We start from the raw sequence: 21,590 nt of genomic DNA on the forward strand, positions 1-21,590 counted from the left end.
TTTGTGGGTGCCTGAAGCATGTGGGTGTTTCTGCGCCCTCTGATCGCTGGGGCGTAGGGGGCTGAATGGGGTCTGCCAGCGGGGTCTACGGCCCTTTGTGCCGACCCCTTTCCCTGCAAAGCCCCGGCAGCTGCTCCAGAGATGGAGGCCTGGGAGCAGTTCCCAGGCACTGGGGCAACCCTGTCCAAGGCCCGGGGATAGATGGACCCCCATCAGCAGGGGATATTTTGGACCATTGTCAGAAGTAGACCCTCCTCTGCCAGCATTCGGCACCATGTGATGTGCCAGAGAGAGGTGTTGCATGGCTGGGAAGCTACAGGAGTCAGTGGTGGCTGGCTCAGCCCCACAGATCTCCCGACACATCCTGGGTGGGAGAGGAGGATGATAACAGGGATGCGTCCTCTGGGGAGGTTGGATGTGGTGTCCCTGGGCTGCCAGGCAGATGTGGGGTGCCCCCGGACAGCCTGGGCTGAGGTGAAGCAACGTGCTGTGGCGCCTGCCCTGTTTAGTTACCTTCTCCGGCTCACAAGTCTCTGCTTGCACCTTGGTTATTTTTATCTTCCATTTGATGGATTGGTGCATGGTTTTAGTGTTGGTGCCAGATTCCCATTTTGTAGCAGTTTAAGGAGTCTCTAGAAGTGCGTAAAGTGGCCCCATCTCTTCCACCGCATGGCAGTTTGCAGGCTGGGAAACGACCTCTCATGCTCGGGTGTCAGGGTTGGCTCCTGCCCCTCCTCTACCTGCGTCACAGTGCTCCCGGGCCAGCCTGGCCTCTGCCCCTTCGCAGCCTGTGCCGTGGGCGCTGCGCTGAGAGAGGTGCATGCTGGCTCGGACACCCGCCCATCCCCTCTGCGGGAAGCAAGGGTAGGAGGGTTCAGCATGACAGCCTGGCTGGGATGCACTGCCCGGCCGGCGTGCTTCCCACAACTCTGTTTCGGAAGGTCACCGCAAATGGTGTTTTCCGGTTCCCCTGTCTTTTTGGAGCTGCCCGGCGCCTTCCTTGGCTTCCAAGCTGTGTCTCCACTCTAGGCACTGCGAACTTCCCTTTGGGGTCTCATCTGTCTCCTGCAGGTTGCAGTACCACAGCGTGCCCCGGTGAATTCAGTGTTGAGTGGATCTTGGTGATTTAGACAGGAGAGTTCCTGTATTTTTTTCCATAATTTACAGCTGGTGGCAGGAAGCCGGTTCCCATGCTTTCCCTGGGGTGGGGGTCTGTTCCTGGTGCTCGGCTTTGCTGGCAACAGGGAGCTGCAGAGGCCGAATCCTGTGTCCTGGGATTTTATCCCCATGTCCCCTGGGAGTATCTGCATGCCCAAAGGTGGTACCTACACGTACCACTGCATTATCCATATCTCCTGGGGTGGTATCCATGTGTCTTGGGGCAGTATGCCCCTCTCCTGGAGCAGTATGTGTGTATTCCAAGGTGATACCCCATGTCCCAGGGCAATATCTGTGTGTCCTGGGGCAGTACCCATGTGTCCCAAGGCAGTACTGTGTGTCCTGGGGTGGTATCCCTATGTCCTGGGCAGGCCTCCTGTTTTCTTCAGCTGCCTCCCATCATGTCAGTGTGATCTGCCTTGCTGGCAGGCAGCCCACACACACACCTGCCCAGTGCCAACCAGTGCCTTCCCAGTCCTGAAACAACCCTCATTAGCTTGACTTTAATGGGGGAAATGGCAGGGACTTCCCTTCCAGACCATCATGTCCGTGTGCAGTGGGGGCCTGGAGCGTGCAGTGTTGTGGACAACTGTTCCTCACTTGGCTTCCTGAGAATGCTTTCACAGTGCATTGTGGTAAACTGACTGGTGAGCCCCAGGAGGCCAGGGGACAGGGAGCTGCAGGATTTTGCTTGCTGCCTCAGGCTTCCTGGCCCCACACTCAGCTGCCCCACTGGGGTTCAGGACCCCGGCTCATGCTGCTGCCTAGCTATGCCTGCTGCTGCCTGCCTCATGTCCCTGCCTGCTGCTGCCTGCCCCTGCCTGTCCCATGTTCCTGCCTGCCACTGCATGCCCCTGCCTGTCCCATGTCCCTGCCTGCCACTGCCTGTCCCATATCCCTGCCTGCCGTTGCCTGCTGCTGCGTGCCCCATGTCCTTGCCTGCCGCTACCTGCCACTGCCTGTCCCATATCCCTGCCTGCCACTGCCTGCCCTGGCCTGCCCCACGTCCCTGCCTGCTGCTGCCTGCCCTGGCCTGTCCCATGTCCTTCCTGCTGCTGTGTGCCCCATGTCCTTACTTGCCACTGCCTGCCCTTGCCTGTCCCATTTCCCTGCCTGCTGCTGCCTGCTGCTGCCTGTCCTGTGTCACTGCCTACTGCTGCCTGCCCCGTGTCCCTGCCTGCCCCATTTCCCTGCCTGCTGCTGCCTGCCCCTGCCTGTCCCATGGCCCTGCCTGCCTCTGCCTAGCTATGCCTGGCTCTGCCTGCCCCGTGCTTCTGCCTGCCCCTGCCTGCCTCTGCCCACCCCCAGCCCTGCCCCTTGGCCCTTGCCTGGCCCTGCCTGCCCCTGCCTGCAGCTGCACTGGCAAGGCAAGCCCTTGGGTCCAGGAGCAAGGAGCCCTGGGTGCAGGTGCAAGGTGAGAGGCCAATCCGTCAGGAAGTAGGTGGAGGAAAGTCTGCACAGGGCTGGATGGACACAGCGCCAGGGACACGGATGGCTGTGCCGGGGACTGGGGACAGCCTGCAGGGCTGATTGGGAAGCAGGGAGAGCACTGACACACATGCACACGCTGTGTGGAACATGCACACACATGCACACACAGCAAGGCATGCATGCACACGCACTGCAGGTGATGCACGCATACTCTGATGTATGCACATGCACATACACACTGTATGGGCAGGCAGGGCAGGATGGCAGTGGGGCAGCACCCTATGGGGCAAGTCATCCCAGTATGCCATGGGGCAGGTGGGGTCTAGTCCCAGTGCCCCGTGGGGCTAGTCTCAGCATGCAGTGGTGCAGGAAAGGGGCTGGTCCCAGCACCCCATAGGGCAGCTGTGGGTCCGGTCCCAGCATCCTGTGGGGCCAGTCTCAGCACCACATGGGGCAGGCGGGGGGCAGTCCCAGTGCCTCGTGGGTGGTGGGAGAGTCATGGCTGGTGGTGGGGAGCATCTGGAGCACAGATGGGAGGCAAGGGAGGAGGAGTGCACTGGGGTGGGTGCAGGGACACATGGACCCCCAGCCCCTCTACCTCCCAGTCTTCACCATGTGCCTGCCCCACAGGCAAGGGGCACCCATGCCCCACACCTCCCCAGCCATGTGCTTTCAGGGTACAGGGCAGGCTGGGTTCCCAACTGGTCACATGCTGGCCCCGCACAGTCCAGGTCCCTCGTTTTCTCCTGCCCCATCAGCTCCAAAACTATGTCCGTACCCACACCCCCCCAGCAAACACACTCGTGCATGGTCTTATTGAAACCAGACACCAGAGCCATAGGCAGCCAGACCCCTCCACATGCTCGCACGACACATGCACACCCTGTCCATCCCAGCCCCAAGCAGAGTCTGCAGGCTGTGCTTCATTAGCCTACCCTTCGTTAGCTGCCTTCCTGGCCAGCCCGCCCCGCTGGCAGGAGGTCAGGGCAACGCTTTTTGCAAATTAGCGCCATGTCCGCCCTTGAGAAAGCACCGCTGGTGGCGGCAGGGCCAGCAGACCCTCAAGGTCAGTGCGAGGCTGTGGGGAGGAGGAGCGGAGAGATTGATGTCACATCCCGTGACACTGTTTCCTGGAGCAAAGTGTGCCCAGCAGGGCCAAGGAGGAAACCCGCTGTGGGAGCTGTGGCTGAATCATGCCCTGGGGGTGCCTGCTCTGGGCTCTGTGCCCGTGGCCCACCACAGGACAGTAGCTGCACTGGGTCCTCGTGCTATGTTGGGCTGCGGCATTGCTGGGGCACCTGGGCATGTGTGGGCAGCAGCCGTCATGCCTGGCACCAAGTGTGTGTCCCAGCTGCCAGACTCACCCACATCCCTCAGGCCACAGCTCTGTCAGCACCCACGCACCCCTGTGCTGCTCTTGGTGCAAGCTCCTCAGGGGCCACAGGCCCGTGGCTGGGTATAAGGGTGGTTGCCCACCCTGCCCTGGAAGAGCTTGCCTCCCCACTAGACCCCCTGGCAGGTCCCCTTGCCGTGCGGGATGAGGCCCTCCAGATGTGGGCACACGATGAGCTGGGAGACCTGCTCTCAGCGTGGTGCATGGCCACCCCGGCCCCCAGCCTGGGGCAGCCCTCTGCCAACACCAGGATGCCAAGTTGCAGGATGCAGCCTTGCCGCCTGCCTCCGTCTCTCCCCTTGCTCCACTCCCCAAAGAGGGCAGATACCTAAGTCCTAATGGGGCTGAGAAGAGTTGGGGGTGAGCTCTGTCCCATAGTGGGAGCGGGCAGGGACTGGGGGCTATGTGCCCAGGATGGCGAGGGCACCCTGGTGGTACCTCTGGGATGTCCCCATGGGTTTTGGAAGCACAAGGTCAGAGAGATCTCAGGCTTTTGGCATCCCAGCTGGGAATAGCAGCTGGATGCTGGATCCATGCCCAGCCATTCCTTGCTCCTTCTTGGTGGAGACCTAGTTCTGCATGTCCCTCAGGCATTACAGGGGGCCATACTCTACTCTTGCAGCAGAGAGGTGGGGTCCATGGGGACTGCTTCCAGCCCCAATCCAGTACAGCTGCCCACAGCACCTGTCTTTGGGGTGGATGCAAAGAACAGGCACTTGCATGGAGAGACAAACTCTCCCCAGGCAAGAAGGGGCTGTGACATCAAATCGGGGTGACATCCAATTGAGGTGGCACCCAATGGTGGTAGCATCCAATTGGGGGTGGCATCTTGTACATGGGGATGGTGTCTGACCAGGGTGGCCTCTGATCGGGGTGGCAGCTGACAGGGATGGCAACCAAGAGGGGTGGCGTCCAACCTTGCTGTCATGCCCTCATGCTACTGCAGGCGTTGGGGGTTCCCCCAGCACTGGGGATGGATGGAAGGAGGCAGCAGGCACAGGGAGGGCAGCCTGGAGAGAGGATGGAAAGCCAAGCGCTTGTGCGGTGGGCACAGGGCAGGTATCGTCTGCTCTCGTCTGTCTTGCTTGTGCCCCGGCCCCTGCCGTGTGGTCCCTGGCACCGGCCCACATCATCTGCAGCACTTCTGCCTTCCATCTGGCTGTCTCATTGCACTCGTGAATATTCATGACCCTCATTATCCTCTTTCACTCATTTCTCCCACACACAGGCTAAAAATAACTTCCCAAGGGGGGAGGATGGGGCATGCGGGGTAGGGGTGTAAGTTCTCCTTCCCCTCCCTGGGAGGTAGATAATTTGGGTCTCAGCTCCCCTGTCTGAGGGGCTGGTGGCCAGGCTGGGGCACAGGGACACATCTGTGGAGCAACTGGGGCAGGATGAGAGAGGGCCAGAGGGCTGACAGCAGAGCTTTTGGGAGCCACAGCTGCTTGGCCAGGGTGCCAGGGAAATCTGCCCCCTTCCTGCCCTGTCTCAGCTCTTGCCTTGGAGCTGCCTTCCATCTGGCATGTGCCCATGGTCTCAGCTAGCAAGGGACCCAGGTGGGCTAGCAGGGGCTTGCAGGGCAGGGTGAGGGGTGCCAGGTGACTCCCCAGCCCAGCAGTGCATCCCGCTGTGCCAGAACCGGCCAAGCTGTGGAGGGTGGGCAGAGCCTTCCTGCAGGCCCTGATGATCTCCCTGCCTGCCTGGCACAGAGACTGTCATTTGACACTGCCACTCACATGACACCAGCCGCCCCCACCCTCGACTGCCAGCACTGAGCCCTTGCACCCACCCAGCTGTTGCCAGGATCACTGCAGCCCACAGGAGGTTAGTGGGAAGGACCTCTGGGACCCTTACCAGGGTTTCCACTCTGCTCTCACCCCTTCACCAGCGAGGGCTGCTAGAGAGCCATCTCCTAAAATAGCCTGTGAGGGCCAATGCTGGTGGCCTGGTTCATGCCCTCTGGCTGCCTGGGGTGCAAGAGGGTGGGTCCCCCCTGCCCTGCCCACCCATGGGTGCCAGTGTCCCTGACAATACCCACAACAGCAGGGTCACTCAGTGGGCCATGTTGCAGTGGAGGGCTCTGCTGCCAGGGGCATTGGGTACTGACAGGTGAGTCCAGGTCCCCCTGCCTGTGTCCAAGCTACCTCAGCTTGGCTGCCCCAGCTGGAAGTGAGCATCTCCTGTGCTTGTCCAGCATCCCACGCTGTGGTATGTGCCCTGCCCCAGAGGTGGCTGCATCATGGTGCTCACTGCTGTGCTGTCTGCCTGGCTCATGGAGGGGGAATGGGGCACTGCAGCGGGCACAGATGGGCACAGTGGGGTTGGAAGGTGCCCACCTTTCTCCCATGGGTCCTGGACCAGCAAGGGGTCTCCCAGCTGGGAATGGGCAGGGGTTGATGCTGTGCAGAGCTGGAGACAGGTGCCCAAATGCTGAGGCAGGTGTGACACTGGAGGAGGATGGTGGGCATGGGGCGCTGGCACACTGATATGGGCCCCTTTGCCCCACAGAGCTGAAGGCCACAGGCACTGCGCACTTCTTCAACTTCCTGCTCAACTCCAGTGACTACCGCATCCTGCTCAAGGACGAGGACCACGATCGCATGTACGTGGGCAGCAAGGACTACGTCCTCTCGCTGGACCTGCACGACATCAACCGCGAGCCCCTCATCGTAAGCGCGTGTTGTCACCAACAGGAGCAGAGGGCTGGGCCCGGGGTGGCCGCCAGAGGAGAGGGTGGCACAGGGCAGAACCAAATGCCCCGGTCACGGGGCTGTGGGCTGAAGGGATCAGGAGCCAGACAGACGTTTTGGAAGCTATGGTCTGAGTGTAGCACAGTGCTATATGTGGGTGACTGACTGAGAGTTTGCACAGAGGAGGGTCCATCTCTGCCCCGTGATAGCAGAGGGGTTGGGAAAGAGCTCAACACCAGGGCCGAGTCAGGCCATGAGTGCAGATCTCCCCTTTGCTTGTATTCTTCCAGATCCATTGGCCTGCTTCCCAGCAGAGGATTGAGGAGTGCATCCTGTCGGGCAAGAACAGCAATGTGAGTGTGCTGGGGACAGGTGGACATGCCCGTGCCGTGCCAGCTCCCTAGAACCCTGAGCCACAGGCCATGGCCACGGACACCCCAGGGGTTTTGATGGCCACCACTAACCCACTGTAGGGAGCCTCAGGGAGGTTGGTAGCCACCACGGGGCTACAATTCATGTCCTCATGTCCTCCCCTTGAAATCCCATCCCCAGAGGGCCACTGCTGTTCGGCCTGTCTGGGCAGCATCTGCAGCCATGCCAGGACAGGATGGCACTCCAAGATGTCACACCATGTCTTGCCAGCCCCTCTGCCTGGCCACGCAGGCCCTGGCAGGCCTTCTTGGGCAAGTGCTAGGAGGAAGCCAGAGGCAAAGGTCCCCCACATTGCTTCCTCCCACCTAACAGAACTGTACCCTCAGCCATGCCAGCCCCATGCCAGCCCATGACCCGTGTCCCCTGCCAACCCATGATCCATGCCAGCCTGTGCCCCATGCCAACACATGACCTGTGCCTGTCCAAGACCCATACCAGCCTTCCAGCAGCCTCCCAGCTCCTTGGCCTGCCTCCTCCTGCTCTCCAGCTCTTCCTCCTGGGGCAGATGTTTCCATGCCTAGGCAACTGTACCCCACAGTGCCTGCCCTAGTGCAAAGGCTGAGGTGTGGAGGGAAGGGTCTGTGCCCAGTGAGCCCGAGCCCTCCCTGTTGGTAGCGTGAGCTGCAATGGGAGCTGGCCCCCTCCCTGTCCTTGCTATGGTTGCCAGCCCCTCCCTCTGCTTCCCAGGGGGAGTGCGGCAACTTCATCCGCCTGATCCAGCCCTGGAACCGGACCCACCTCTACGTGTGTGGCACTGGCGCCTACAATCCAATCTGTGCCTTTGTCAACCGTGGGCGCAAAGCGCAGGTGAGGGGTGGAAGGTTTGAGGGGGATGAGCCTGGGCCTGGCTGTGTCTGCATTGCCATCTCGGGGCTGCAGCTGGGTGTGGGAGGGCATTGGGAACGTCTGGGTCTGTGCCCTGGGCTGGTGTCAGGAGGGTTTCAAGGGGGAAGTGGATGGGGAAGCAGACTTGCTGGTCTCAGCTTGGGTGCACCAAGGACTCTGTGGATAATATTACCATGCTGTTGAGCGTGGCTGAGCCATCTCTGCAGAGCAAGGCCTGAGGATCACTCTTCACACCTGACTTGGGCTGCCCCAGCCGGATCCCAGCACCAGCTTCGACCCTCCCGCTCCACGGGCACCTCTTGAACAGCATCTGCCAGCATCTCTCGAACAGAGCGTGGGATATGCCTGTGCCCAGCTTTCCACCTGCTGGTGGATCATGAACGCCCTTGGGATGGAGCGGCCTCTCCAAGGGAATGGAAAGTGCCTGGCACTGCACCAGCGCTGGCATTTCTCAGGGAGAAACGGCATGGACAGGCCACCAGGATGCGGTGGGCACGCTGTGGTGTCGCGGCTGGCATGGGGAGGGGGCACTGCTGCCGCGGGCTATGCTGGCGCATGAGTGTGTGTGGCAGTGCTGCGTCTGTGCCCTGCACTGCGGTGTTCCCAGGTGCCAGTGAGAGAGGATGACACTGGCCAGATCCTCATACTGACAGCCATGGCATAAGCCGAGAGGACAGCTGTGAAGCTGTACGGCATCAGGTGGCCTCATGGTGATAGGAGGGTCCTAGGAGGGAGCTGGTCTACCCAAGTGCTGGCACAGGGTCAAAGGATGCCCTGAGTGACTGCTGTAGTGAGCGGTAAGGGGGGGACGCTTGGGGGACTCTGCTTGCTGAACTGGTGGTCTGCACTCTGCGAGGTGTCTGTCCCCTCAGCACTAGTGTTGCAGATCCTGGGTTATGCTCTCTAATGTGGCATAGCCTGGTCATAACAAACCATGCTCTGAGCCTGAGCCAAGTGAGGTGCATGGTGCTGTACATAGAGGGAGGGCCTGCCCGACACAGGCACAGGTACAGAGAGAGAGATTGATACGGATCAGTGCCACTCCTGGACTGGGCTTTTGGGCAGCACTTCATGGACTCTGCAGCATTTGAGGAGGATCGAGGGGGTCGTGGGCACCCCAGTTGCATTGAGTGGTAGTGTGCTTCCCCCAGAAAAAAGGCTGTCATGTCTCTCTTCCAACTGCATGTGGAGTGAATGGTCCAGTCTCAGTCCCAGAAAGCATGATGCAGTGGAGAGAGAGGATCCCAAGCCCTGGGGCCAGCAAGCCCCACAGTGCCAATAGCTTTCCTCGTCTCACCATCTCTCCCAAGCACCAAATCAGGGCCTCACTATTCCACGAGGGAGCTTCCAGTTGAGGGGCTCGTCCCACTGTTGTGTCCTGGGGCATGAGCCCTCCCTGGCCAGCTGGATGGGCAATGGCAGAGCCAGCTTCACCAATCTCTCTTGCCATGCACCAGACTGGCCTTGGCCTCAGGGAACCACTCCTACGAGAGCTGGACTCATCTTGGGAAAGAGCTGCACCTCTTCTTGGAGGGGACAAAGCCCATCTGCTTGCTGCCTGCCTGCTCAGTGAGGGCTGTCAGCGCTCCTGCCTGGTGCCAGCCCCGCCCTGAGGTGTGAGCTGGGACACCTGGCTCCCCTTGGCCAGCACTGCCCAGAGGGGAGCTTTCTGGGAGGGATCTGAATGGGGAAGTGGCGCTCTACTGCTCAGCATGCTCCCTTCGCCCCTGGTCTTGGTGCCCTCCCGCACACACCCCTCCCACACACCCCCACCCTGGGGTGGCCCTCTCCCCCCCCGCAGTGCTAACTCTCTGCCCTGCTCCTTTTCCCCAGGGATTTCCGCCGAGCCAGCCCGTCCAGCCGGGAGGCCGGGAAAGCAGATCAGCTGACGGCCTCCTCAGCCCGAGACCAGCGGAAAGCAAGGTGGGAACCGGTCTCGGAGCCCGCCAGAGCCATGCCCACCTCTCCTGTGGGCACACCTGAGCTTAGGGTTCCTTCTCCCTCCCACCAGCATGTTCCTGACCCTCCAGCCCCCCAGGGCCAGGGGCGCCCCTTGCCAGGGGATGCCTGGTAAAGTCTCCTTTCCCCTCTCTACAAAGCTTCCTACAGCAGCAGGCCTGGTGTCTCCTCTCTCCTCTCACTAACTCCTTCCTTCTCCCAGGCCTGTCAGGGATCCCCGTGGGGGACACTGTCAGGGACGGCAGTCCCTCCCCAGCCTGCTTTTACTGTGCCAGGCCCTCTGTGTCCCTTCAAAGCAGAGCCAAGCATCAACAGAGTCATGGGGGATGGCACCGCTCACAGCGGAGAATGCAAAACCCATGTGCAGAAGACGTTTTGGTAGGGCCTACCAAAATGGCGCTGAATGGCTGCCTTGCTGGCACCCATGGGGGGCAAAGCTGTAGGCTTCACCTTCCCAAGCAGAAGTAGTTTCATTAGAACAGGCAAGCAGGATCAGGGAGGCAAGTGTCACCAGCTTCTCACGGGGAGTTCCCAGCACCCAGCCTGTCCTGACAGTGTCTCCTCTTTGAATCTCTCTCCTCCGGACTAATATGGATCAGTGCATGGGCATGGGATCCGCGCAGCCCTGTGTATCACCTGCCAAGCCTGTCTCTCCCCCATACTTCCCCTACACTTCACTCTCCTCTGCAACCCAAACACACACGTCCTTTTCCCCTTCAGAGGGAGGTTGGCAGATGGGTAGAGTTTGATGCTATCAGCCGTGAGCATCTCAGTGGCTGGGGGCACTCTTGCCTTGTGCTGCTGCTAGGGGCTGGCCACAGTGCTCTGAGATGGTTCCATTGCTCTCCCATGGCCAACTGGTGAAACACTATTGCCAAGGGCAATTGCCTAGGGGCCCCGAAAGGCCTCCCCATTCCTCTTCTTGATGGGCTTGTCCCAGGGACAGGACTGCAGTGCCCATCAGCGGAGGGCAAAATGCAGGAGTGTTTCCCATCCAGGCTGCCCCTACTCATGGCCTGCCCTGGAGCTGGGCTGAGAACTGGTCTGAGACCTCCATAACTCATCTCACCCTAACCACTGCATGTTTGGTCTCCAACTGCCTCCTTTCACCCTCTATTCCATTGTGGCAGGGCCTCACCTTGGACTGGCTCTGGCCGCAGCCAGAGTGAATGCCACCCTCTCTCCTGAGCACTCAGCACATCTCTCGCCTCTAGCCCTAGAAGGTGAATGAGCAGGACTCCCAGCCTCTCATTTTAGGGAAATCTGGTGCTAGCCAGGGCCTGGGCTTTGGTCTGATTTCCTCCAGCTACTGCCTGGCACCCACTGCCTTTCCTCCCTCCATAACCCCCTGCTCCTGCACAAATACAGCTCGCCATGCCCAGGGCAGCTTTATGGGGGTCATCGGCACCTGCTTTCCAGGAAGATCAATGCATTTTGAGCAATGAGAGTTTGAAGGCTGTCCCAGCATCAGCCAAGCCATTCTGTTTACCAGGCAGCTCTGGCGCTGGGCTGGGCCTGCAGGTTTCCTTTTGCCTAGCTGGTCTAGCCTGGTTGGGTAGGTCAGGTTTTGCGGTCAGGTCCAGGGGTGCATTTGAGAGCTGAGTTATCCCAATAAAGCATTTGACCACCTTAGGGAGCAGGGGCTGTTCGGGGACCAGTGCGCGCCCTGGCAGAGGAGTTTGTGGAGATGGGAACGGCTGTGCCAAGGGGCCAGTCCCATGTGGCACCAGGGCTGGGGCTGTCTCTGTGCCTGGTCCAAGCCAGTCCCTGGGGTCTGGGCTGCCAGGCTGGGCTAGTGGGCCCTGGCTGCTCCCCTGGCCTCAGGCCACAGGGCCAAGAAGAGCTTTCATGAGCAAATCCTCTGGTGGAAGACATGTGGAGGGAAGAAGAGTGCTCCTCACTTCCCAACCATCAGCTCCCTGTCCCGTCCTGTCTTCCTGGACCCTGAGTATCCTGTGAAGACTCTGCTCATCCTTTCAGCAGGCTTCAGGGGAGCAGCTGTTGCAATGTCTTTGGCTCCTGTTTCAAAGCCAGGATGTGGGATGAGTGGGCAGGTCTGCTGGCCCAGCTTCATTGTGTTGGCCGTGGTGAGCGCCCAGGCATACTGAGAGCTGGTGCGTGGCCTGGGCTTCTGCGTGGGCTCCCAGCAGGTGCTATGCGTGGACGGGCTGTCTTGGTGCTGCTTCTTTGGGGTTCTGCATGCCTAGGAGCCCTGTGTGCCCAAAACTGTTGTGACAGCTGATTTCGAGTGTGTGTCTGTGAGGCAAACTGGGTTTAGCACCTGGCGTGGGTTTATGCAGTGGTGCTGGGTTTGCCATGTGTCAGTTTTGCCCGGAGAAGGCAGAGGCAACAGCAGGGAGAGCAGCTCCTAACAGAGCAGGGCAGCTGGCTCCAAATCCCACCAGGACTGGACTCAGAACCTTGTGGCGATGCCGTCCTGGCAGTGACCACTCATGGGTGGCAAACTGCTCCTCACTGAAACATGTTGGGTCTGGCAGCAGAGATGTGCCCACGGCTGAATACTGCCCGTCAAAACAGCTGCTGTCGGGGGCTCCTGAAGCAGTAAAAGCAGCCTCTGCAACATACAGCACAGCCAGGCCCGTGTGTCCCCGGACCAAGGAGGCGACTGGGAAGGAGCAGTGCTGGAGGGTGACTGTGTTTGCCAAGAAGCAGATGTGGGGGATGCCCCATTTTCAGCCTGGTGGCTCTGGTGGGTCTTCAAGCAGCAATGGATCAATGCTGTGGAGAGGATGGACCAGCATCCAGCAACGTGAGAGAAGCAGCTCACTGGGGCCTCAGCCTTCCTGGGAGTCCTACAGACCTCTGAGGTGGTCTGTCCACATCCATGCTGGGCACTGTGCATCCTCAGTCCTTCTGGCAGCAGGAATTGTTTTGTAGCTGCTGTGCTCCACCTCCAGAAGAAGCTGCATTTCCAGCAGGCACAGCTGACCTCTGTGTTGGAAGGTGCCCCAGGGATGGAGGGGAAAGATGTGATACACTCTTTGTTTTGCTTCCTTCTCCAGGATTACATCTTCTACCTGGAGTCAGACAAGCTGGAGTCAGGCAAGGGGAAGTGCTCCTATGACCCCAAAGTAGACACTGTCTCTGCATTAATAAGTGAGTCCTGTATCTTTTCAAGGCCAATGTTACCTGGGGATAGCTAGGGGGAACATACAGGTGAGACAGGAGAGCTGCTCCAGTCATCCCATTCGGCATTGCCAGAATATCCCCAAGAAGTTGAGCTCCTGCCCCTCCCCCCCCCCCCCGCCTGCTCCAGCTGCAGCTGGTCAAGGTGTCTCTGGGTATCCAGCAAGACCTGATCCCGCAGACAGGAGCTTTCCTTACAGGAAAGTAACAGCCTCCCATGCTCTTCAGCATGGCCACAGGCAGTGTCTCTTGGGCAACATGTTGCCTAGGGGCTAAGAGCCAGGACCAGGGCTGGACAGAGCCTGGAGCCAGTGGGAGAAGGACCACTGAGGGTGGGAAAGAAAGGAGATGGGGGTGCATGGGCAGGATGAGTTGGGGGCCCTGTGGGGCTAGCTAATCCTTGTTCTCCCATCCACAGATGAAGAGCTCTATGCTGGTGTCTACATCGACTTCATGGGCACTGATGCGGCCATCTTCCGCACCATGGGAAAGCAGACGGCCATGAGGACAGACCAGTACAATTCACGCTGGCTCAATGGTGAGTTTAGGGTGTCCTTGGCTCAGCATACTGTTTCCCAGCGACCCCACCATGCTGCATCCTTCTCATAGGCTAGAGAGACAGTAGGTAGCATGGGCAAGCAGACAAGTGGTGTGGGCTGGATGGACAGATGAATGGATGGATGGATGGATGATGGATGGATGCAGGAATCTGGACTGGAAGAGGGAACTAAAGAGGTTTCTTTGAGGACAGATTGATGGATGGATGGATGGTGGGAGTCTCCTAGGACAGACAGATGGAGGGATGGCTGTATGGAGCATGGTGACAGACAGCTGACTGTGCCACTGCTGGGCAGTGGGACTGGCCAGCTGGTGGGCAATAGCGCTGGTTCTGTCAGGGCCCGTGCCTGGGTTTATGCAGGGGTGAGATGTCAACCATGTCGCTTGCAATCAGTGACCCTGAGCGCTCATCCTGCCCCCCTTGGAACCCCTCCAGCCATGGGGTGGCTGAGGCAGCTGAGTAAACAGAGCAGAGCGGATTGGATGATCCTGTGGGGCCTGGGAGCTGTCGGGGCAGTAACCTGAAGAGGGGGAGCTGTCAGCATGGGCTGGGGACTAGCTGATGGATGGCAGGGAAATGCTTCCTGCCGAGCTGTATGGATCCTTCTCCCCCTCCCCGCCCCCTGAGCGGGGAAACTGGTTCCCATAGCCCTGCTTTTGGAGCTGTTGGAACCCTGGACCCTGCAGACCCTGGGGCTAAGGATGCTCTGATCCCCTGCAGATGGAGCACTGATGACCACAGGAGACACCCATCTCAGGGGCAACCCTGGAGCCCCTGGTTCCTCAGACATGACTGAGGGTTGGTTACCCCTGTGACCGCCACAGTGGTTTCCAGGGGTGGGTTCATATTGGGGGGGCTCAACATCCTGTTGTGGTGGGTTCAGGGGATGCTGGCATCACCTGGGCCAGGTGGAGGTGCTGCTGGGCTGACTATGCCATGCCATTGCAGACCCAGCATTCGTCCATGCCCAGCTCATCCCCGACAGTAGTGAGAAGAACGATGACAAACTCTACTTCTTCTTCCGGGAAAAATCGGCTGATGCCCCACAGAGCCCAGGTGTCTACTCCCGCATCGGGCGCATCTGCCTGGTATGTGTGCCAGCCTGTGGCCATGCAAGGGGCTGTGTGGGCAGGCGTATGGGGTGGTGATGTGCCTGGGGCTCATCTTGGGGGTCCTTCTGCTACAGAACGATGACGGGGGCCACTGCTGCCTGGTGAACAAGTGGAGCACGTTCCTGAAGGCTCGGCTTGTCTGCTCTGTGCCAGGACCTGATGGGATTGAAACGCACTTTGACGAGCTTCGTGAGTGTGGGCAGGGGTCCACAGGGATGGAGAGGGGTCGAGACCACTTTGATGCCCCCCGTGCCAGAGTCCTTCTGCACCCATTTCCCCCCCCCCCTCCACTCACCAGCTCCCTGGCACCCTATCTCCTGGGGAAGGCCAGGAGTCTAGCGCTGCCCCCAACTCTTACCAACCGTGCCCTCTCAATGAGAGAGGTTGGAGGAGCCAGGAACTACATTCACCCTGGTGCCCCCTCTTGCTAACCTGGTGCCTGTGGTGAGATGGTCCCTGCCCATCTTCCTGCTGGTGACATGCTCTTCCTTCTGTCCCAAGAGGACGTCTTCGTCCAGCAGACACAGGACACCAAGAATCCTGTCATCTATGCCGTGTTCTCCGCTTCAGGGTGAGTGCCGTCACTACTATGGCAGCCATACCGTGTGGCCACATGGGGTCCCAAGGCTTGTGGGCTCCAGGGGCCACTGCACATGGGCGCCCACCAAGGCCAGAGCCGCCCACCCCACAAAGCAGTCTGGAGGGCTGGCCAAGGTCAGCACCCCCCAGCTGCCATACAGTGCCCGACTGGGGGCCTGGTAATGCTGGAGCAGCACAGCACAAGTGGGGCGGGTTGCTCTGCTGGGGAACCTGGCAGTGCCAGCCCGAGGGCAATACCAGATCCCTAAGGCTGACTCCCCTCCTTCCAGATCCGTGTTCAAAGGCTCCGCTGTGTGTGTCTACTCCATGGCCGACATCCGCATGGTGTTCAATGGGCCCTTTGCACACAAGGAAGGCCCCAACTACCAGTGGATGCCCTACACAGGCAAAATGCCGTATCCCCGGCCAGGCACTGTAAGTACCCTCCAGGCCCGGGGGTCTCCAGCCAGCACAACAGCGAGTGGCATGGGGAAGAGGGCCTGTGTGTGCCCAGCAATATCAGGGAACCAGCACCCTCCCTCTGCCCGGGACAGCTCAGACCCTGCCTGTGACAGGGGACTGGTTCTGGCTTGTGGCCTAGGCAGAGCCCCAGCAAGGAAAGGCTGGGCAAATCTGTTGGCTGGGCCAGAGCAAGCGCCCAGCCTGGGGGCCCCTGAGTGTGGGTGATGTTTCACCCACCTGCCCTGTGTTGCAGTGCCCCGGGGGGACGTTTACACCATCCATGAAGTCGACCAAGGATTATCCTGATGAGGTGATCAACTTCATGCGTGCACACCCGCTGATGTACCACGCCGTATACCCAACCCACCGCCAGCCACTGGTTGTGCGCAGCAATGTCAACTATCGCTTCACCACCATTGCAGTTGACCAGGTGGATGCGGCAGATGGGCGCTATGAGGTGCTTTTCCTGGGCACAGGTACCCACGCCGCGCACCGCAGAGAACGCAGCATGTACCAGCGCCGCCCGGGAGGGCAGGGGCACCGCCAGGGCTAGCGAGATCATGGTGCCCTCTGCTCCTTCCAGATCCCATGTTAGAGCAGGGCGAGGGGCTGAGACCCCTGTGCCATGGGTCCTACAATCCAGCCTGGTCCTTCCCCTGCCCCAGTGCCCATCCTAGGTCCCCATGAGCTAGCCTGGCTTTTAGCCCCACTTCCCACAGGGAAAGAGGCCATTCTGCATCTTGCAGCAAGCCAGCCTGGAGGCTATTCCCCAGTAAGTTACTGGTGCACGCTCGGCTGGGCTCCTTGCTTCTGAGCAGGCAGCAGAGGCTGATGGACTGGCTGCTGGATCCCCCTTGTCCTGGGCAGCAGCAGTCCCTAGTGAGAGGCAATTACTTGAGCTGGTGCGCTGCACCCCAGACACAGCTGCCTACTGCAGCACTATGGGCATGGGATTGGAGTTGGGGGCCCTTCTGACCCTCACCCCAGCAGGGACTGCCTTCCCAGGAGGATGGGGGATGCAGGTGCCACTGAACGGCCATGCACCATGGTGTCTTGCAGATCGAGGCACTGTGCAGAAGGTCATAGTGCTACCCCGGGATGACATGGAGACTGAGGAGCTGATGCTGGAGGAGATCGAGGTGTTCAAGGTAAGGGCCAGTCTCTCCTGCACCTTCCTCAGAGCTCTGAATGCCCATAGCCTGGCCTTGTCCCACTGCCCCAGCCTACCCCATGCTGTCCAGTGCTGGCCTGGAGCCAATGGGACACCCATCAGCCCCTTGGGTGGCTCTAGAGGGATCCCACCCTAGATACAGAGTGTTGTCCCTCCTGCTTACTCTGCCCTGGCACCCTCACAGCTGCCCCCACCCTCCCCAGCTGCCTTGTGAGGGGCCTGGGTACGCACCCTGGGGCTGCAGCACTGGGCTGAGTGGCTTGCCTGCCCCTCAATATCCTTCACCTGTGCTTCCTTCTAGGTGCCGGCACCCATCAAGACAATGACCATCTCTTCCAAGAGGGTGAGTCACAGCATGTGGTCAAGTGGCAGGGGAGGACCAAGCAGCCCCTGGGGAAGTGGTGCCCAGCTCTGGTACTGCCCAGGCACCACCTCAGTGCAAGGGGAGTGGGCCATGGATGGGGGAAAGCTAGTGGGTAGCTTCAGGGTGAGATGCCTTTGGTGGCTCCAGGTGACTCCTGGGTATATACTGCCTCAGGTTGCTCTGGGTAGCTCCAGGACAAGCTGGCTCTGGTGGCCCCAGGTGCCAGGAGGCCACAGCTCATTCAGGTGGTTCTTAGGGGGTTGGGACAAGGCTGTGTGCCTGAGTAGTGTCTCACACTGTCCTCTCTGTCCCCCCAACAGCAACAGCTTTACGTGTCCTCAGCTGTAGGGGTGACCCACTTGGCCCTGCACCGGTGTGATGTTTATGGGGAAGCCTGTGCTGACTGCTGCCTGGCCCGGGACCCCTACTGCGCCTGGGATGGCAAGGCTTGCACCCGCTACTCAGCGTCCTCCAAGAGGTATGGGGGGCCAGGGGTAGGCGGCAGGTGGCAGGGAGGGAACCCTGGGCTATGGACAACCCCATGGAGGTTCCCCAGGTCATCTCCTGCCTCCCCACAGGCGGAGCAGGCGGCAGGACATCCGGCATGGCAACCCCATCCGGCAGTGCCGAGGCTACAACTCCAATGGTGAGCGGATGCCATGGGGCTGAGGTGAAGGCAGAGGGGGAGTTGAGGGAGCTGGGGTGAGGGGACAGGCCATGGGGGTCCAGGACAGGGGGCGTGGTGTGGTTATACTGAGAGCAAGGGGCAGGAGAACGTGGACAACAGCCAGATGGGGCGATGGATGAGTGGATACACTTGGTGGATGCATGTGCTGGGGAGGAGGCTGAGCACATTTGGATGGATACATTGGAGGAGGGTAAACATTGATGGATGGGTGAATGGATCCATTAGGGAGGAGTCTGAGCACGTTTGGATGGATGGATGGATACATCGGAGGAGGATGAACATGAATGGATGGATGGATATATTGGGGAGGAGGCTGAGCACAGCTGTTTGGATGGATATATGGATGGATGGATACATCAGAGAAGGATGAACATGGATGGATGGATACATTTGAGGAGGATGAGCACAGTTGGATGGTCGGCTGGCTATACACCCTTATTGGAAGGACAGATACACTGGGGGAGGAAGAACACAGTTGCTGGGTGGATCAAGAGCCAGTGCATCCATGCCTGGGTTTGAATGGGGGAAGAGAAAGACTTGGAGAGAAGGTGGGTAAGGTGGGATGGGGTTCTGGGGTCCTGGAGCATGCCACTCTCCCTCAGAGGGGCTGGCTGGGGGCATGGGTGCACATGCGCTGACCTGGCCACCTGCACCTGCCCCTACAGCCAACAAGAACACGGTGGAGGCTGTACAGTATGGGGTGGAGGGCAGCACAGCCTTCCTTGAGTGCCAGCCCCGCTCCCCCCAGGCCAGTATCAAGTGGCTGCTCCAGAAGAACAACAGTGACCGGCGGAAAGAGGTAGGACGGGGTGCTGGGCGATGCCCCGTTCTGGGTGCTGGGGACTGAGGGCCCCTGCCGGCACCCCACGCCAGCCAGCTGAGCCTACACTCCCTCTCCCAACAGCTCCGTGTTGAAGGCCGGGTGCTGCAGACAGAGCAGGGCTTGCTGCTGCGCTCCCTGCAGCTCTCTGACAGTGGCCTCTACTCCTGCACTGCCACAGAGAACAACTTCAAGCACACGGTGACTAAGGTGCAGCTCCGTGTCCTCAGCAGCCGCACCGTCCACGCTGTGCTCTTCCAGGCTGAGGTCTCCCCTGGCCTCCTGCCCGCTGCTGCTGGTGCCGTGGCTGCCGGGCTGCCTGGTGCTGCCACTCCCCACTACCAGGACCTGCTGCAGCTCCTCACCCAGCCTGAAATGGGACTCCTTGACCAGTACTGCCAGGGTTACTGGCGGCACGTGGCCGCCAGCCCCCAGGAACCGCTGGCTGGCCTCAAAGCCAAGGAGCAGCAGGACCAGAAGAAGCCTCGAAACCGCCGGAATCACCAGCCAGAAACCTACGGGCATACATGAAACCATCGGCAGGGACTTTGATAGCACAGTGGTCTATTTTTCCCCCTTTTAATATTAAAAATATCTATAAATATATATAAATATATATATATATATCTACACACACACACACACACACACACACACACACACACACACACACTCTCCATCTTCCTTGGAAGACAGTATTTATTTGTAGGTTGTACATAGTCACTTACACAACATGACCATTGCCTTCCTGCCCCAGGAAAGAGCAGAGGACCCTGGAGGTCATACCCAGCATTTCCTTCTTCCCTTCCCAAATTTTGTGGTACTGTGAGACACTGGTGTGTGGGGCCAGGCTGGGGTCGACAACCTGCTGGTGGGAAGGGCATGGCCCTGCACTCAGAGCTGTACATGCCTAGTGGTGGGCAGGCCAGGTCTGGGGACGATGTCACCAGCTCAGAGCAGTGTTGGGGCAGAGACAGTGGCAGACCACAGGGCAAGGGGAGAGAAGGAGCTGGAGAAGGTCTGCCCCACTTCCCTGGTCAAGTCTGCTGTCTCTTTGAGCCTCGGTTTCCCCACCTGGTTATTTAAGACCAAGAGCTTTCCCCAGAGAAACTGCTAACCAGCCACACAAGCCTGGGACGGGGGGGGGCTACAGACAAGCAGCATGCAAGGCACTGCGTCCCATCAGGCTGAAGCTTGGGCTTCATGCCTACTGAAATGTGGCTGTGGCTGGGGAGAGGCACATAGGCAGAGCGAGTCTGGTCTCCAAGGTGTACCTTAGGGAGGCAGGATCCAGGTGTCCAGGCAGCGGTAGGGGCTTAGTCAGGGCTGTGCTCTGGGTTGGGGAGGGAAGGAGAAGGGGCCGCACCAGGGTCAACCCCTGGGTTGGCCACTTGCACCGTGCCAGGAGCCCCTTTGGTGCCATCCAGGCCTGGTGGGTTGGGCAGTGGTGCCCATGGGTGCCAGATCCATGGGTGCCTTGCCCATTGCCTGCTGCCTTGGGGCTCCCAGGCAGGGATGTGGGCGCACTGCATTGTAAATAGTTGTACACAGGAAACATAGGGGTGCCTGGGGCCCGTGCCATGCCGAGCACATGCCCCTGCTGCAACCGGGAATGTGCCAAAATAAACACTGGCTTTGGGACAGCCACGGGCGCCTGTGTGTGCTCTGTGCCGGATGGGAACAGCAGGGAGGGCTTATAAAGGAGGAGGCGGCTAGGGGCTTTGCTGCCAGCTGCCCTGCTTGGGGCCATTGTCCCCTGTGCCATGCCAAGCCCTCAGCCACCTCACACAGTCCCCTTAACTCTGCCCCTCTGGCCTGTTGCCCTGAGCTGTGCAGGAAGGAAGCAGGGGCAGGGTTGAACCTGCCACCCCCAGAGCGGGGTACAAAGGTGCCAGGCATGGGATGAGGACAGGCACCAGGAGAGGATCACCTGGGGAGGCACTCGGGGAGGGGCATACAGGGAGAACTGGGCATTACTTGAGGCACTGGCAGGGCTGCACTGGGGACACTGGGAGTGAATGAGGGGTGGCATGGGGCTGTGCTGGGGGCACTGGTGGTCCTGGTAGCACTGAGGAGGTGGCACTGGGCCATACTGTGGACAGTAGGATGTACTGGGGGAGCTGCAATAGGGGCACTGTGCAATCCTGGGAGCATTTGAGGGGCATCTCTGGGCAGCACTGGGGGCACTGGGGGGTGGTACTGGGGGAATGGGGGGGACTGGGGGGCTGACACTGGGAAGTACTGGGTGTGCTGGATGGTATTGCGGAGCACTAGGATGTACTGGAGGTACTAGGATGTACTGGAAGCACTGGGCACTACTGGAGGCAGTGAGCCGTACTGGCGGTACTGGGATGTGCTGGGATGTACAGGCAACAGGGCGAAACTGTGGGCACTGGGACGTATTGGGGACACGGAGCGGTACTGGAGTCCTCGCGCCCCCTTGTGGCCACTTGCGGCACTGCAACCATCGCCCCGGTGCTGGGGACTCCGGGGTTACTGGGGACACTGGGCGGGGGGCACTGGGCAGAGGTTACTGGGGCGTCCCTGGGGACACTGTGTGGCTGCTGGGGAGTTAATAGGGGAGGCACTGGGGAGGTTATTGGTGTGCCCCTGTGGAAACTGGAGGGTACTGGGGGGCCATGGCAACACTGGGGGACTGGGGACACTGGGTGGGTACTTGGGACAACCCCCCCCCCCCCCAAGGACACTGAGGAGCAAGAGGACGCTGGGGAGGGTTACAGGGGACCTGGAGACATTTGGTGGAGGTCATGGGGGTTGG

At 60.0% G+C, this 21,590-nt stretch overlaps 1 protein-coding gene across 1 annotated transcript in view; it reads left to right on the top strand.

Moving 5' to 3' along the window:
• Nucleotides 1-19,342, top strand: part of LOC112975183 (semaphorin-3F-like) — a 34,515-nt gene extending 15,173 nt beyond the window's left edge. The window contains exons 2-17 of the mRNA XM_026084915.1: nt 6,491-6,651; nt 6,963-7,025; nt 7,792-7,911; nt 12,933-13,026; nt 13,475-13,594; nt 14,564-14,703; nt 14,802-14,916; nt 15,229-15,298; nt 15,597-15,741; nt 16,022-16,244; nt 16,828-16,916; nt 17,241-17,282; nt 17,624-17,781; nt 17,882-17,949; nt 18,657-18,790; nt 18,896-19,342. Coding sequence (XP_025940700.1) covers nt 6,491-6,651; nt 6,963-7,025; nt 7,792-7,911; nt 12,933-13,026; nt 13,475-13,594; nt 14,564-14,703; nt 14,802-14,916; nt 15,229-15,298; nt 15,597-15,741; nt 16,022-16,244; nt 16,828-16,916; nt 17,241-17,282; nt 17,624-17,781; nt 17,882-17,949; nt 18,657-18,790; nt 18,896-19,342 — 2,189 coding nt within the window. The remainder of the gene's footprint in view (nt 1-6,490; nt 6,652-6,962; nt 7,026-7,791; nt 7,912-12,932; nt 13,027-13,474; nt 13,595-14,563; nt 14,704-14,801; nt 14,917-15,228; nt 15,299-15,596; nt 15,742-16,021; nt 16,245-16,827; nt 16,917-17,240; nt 17,283-17,623; nt 17,782-17,881; nt 17,950-18,656; nt 18,791-18,895) is intronic.
• Nucleotides 19,343-21,590: the final 2,248 nt, after the last annotated feature.

Source organism: Apteryx rowi, unplaced genomic scaffold, assembly GCF_003343035.1.
Source record: "Apteryx rowi isolate R43461 unplaced genomic scaffold, aptRow1 scaffold_655, whole genome shotgun sequence".
Lineage (NCBI taxonomy): Eukaryota > Metazoa > Chordata > Aves > Apterygiformes > Apterygidae > Apteryx > Apteryx rowi.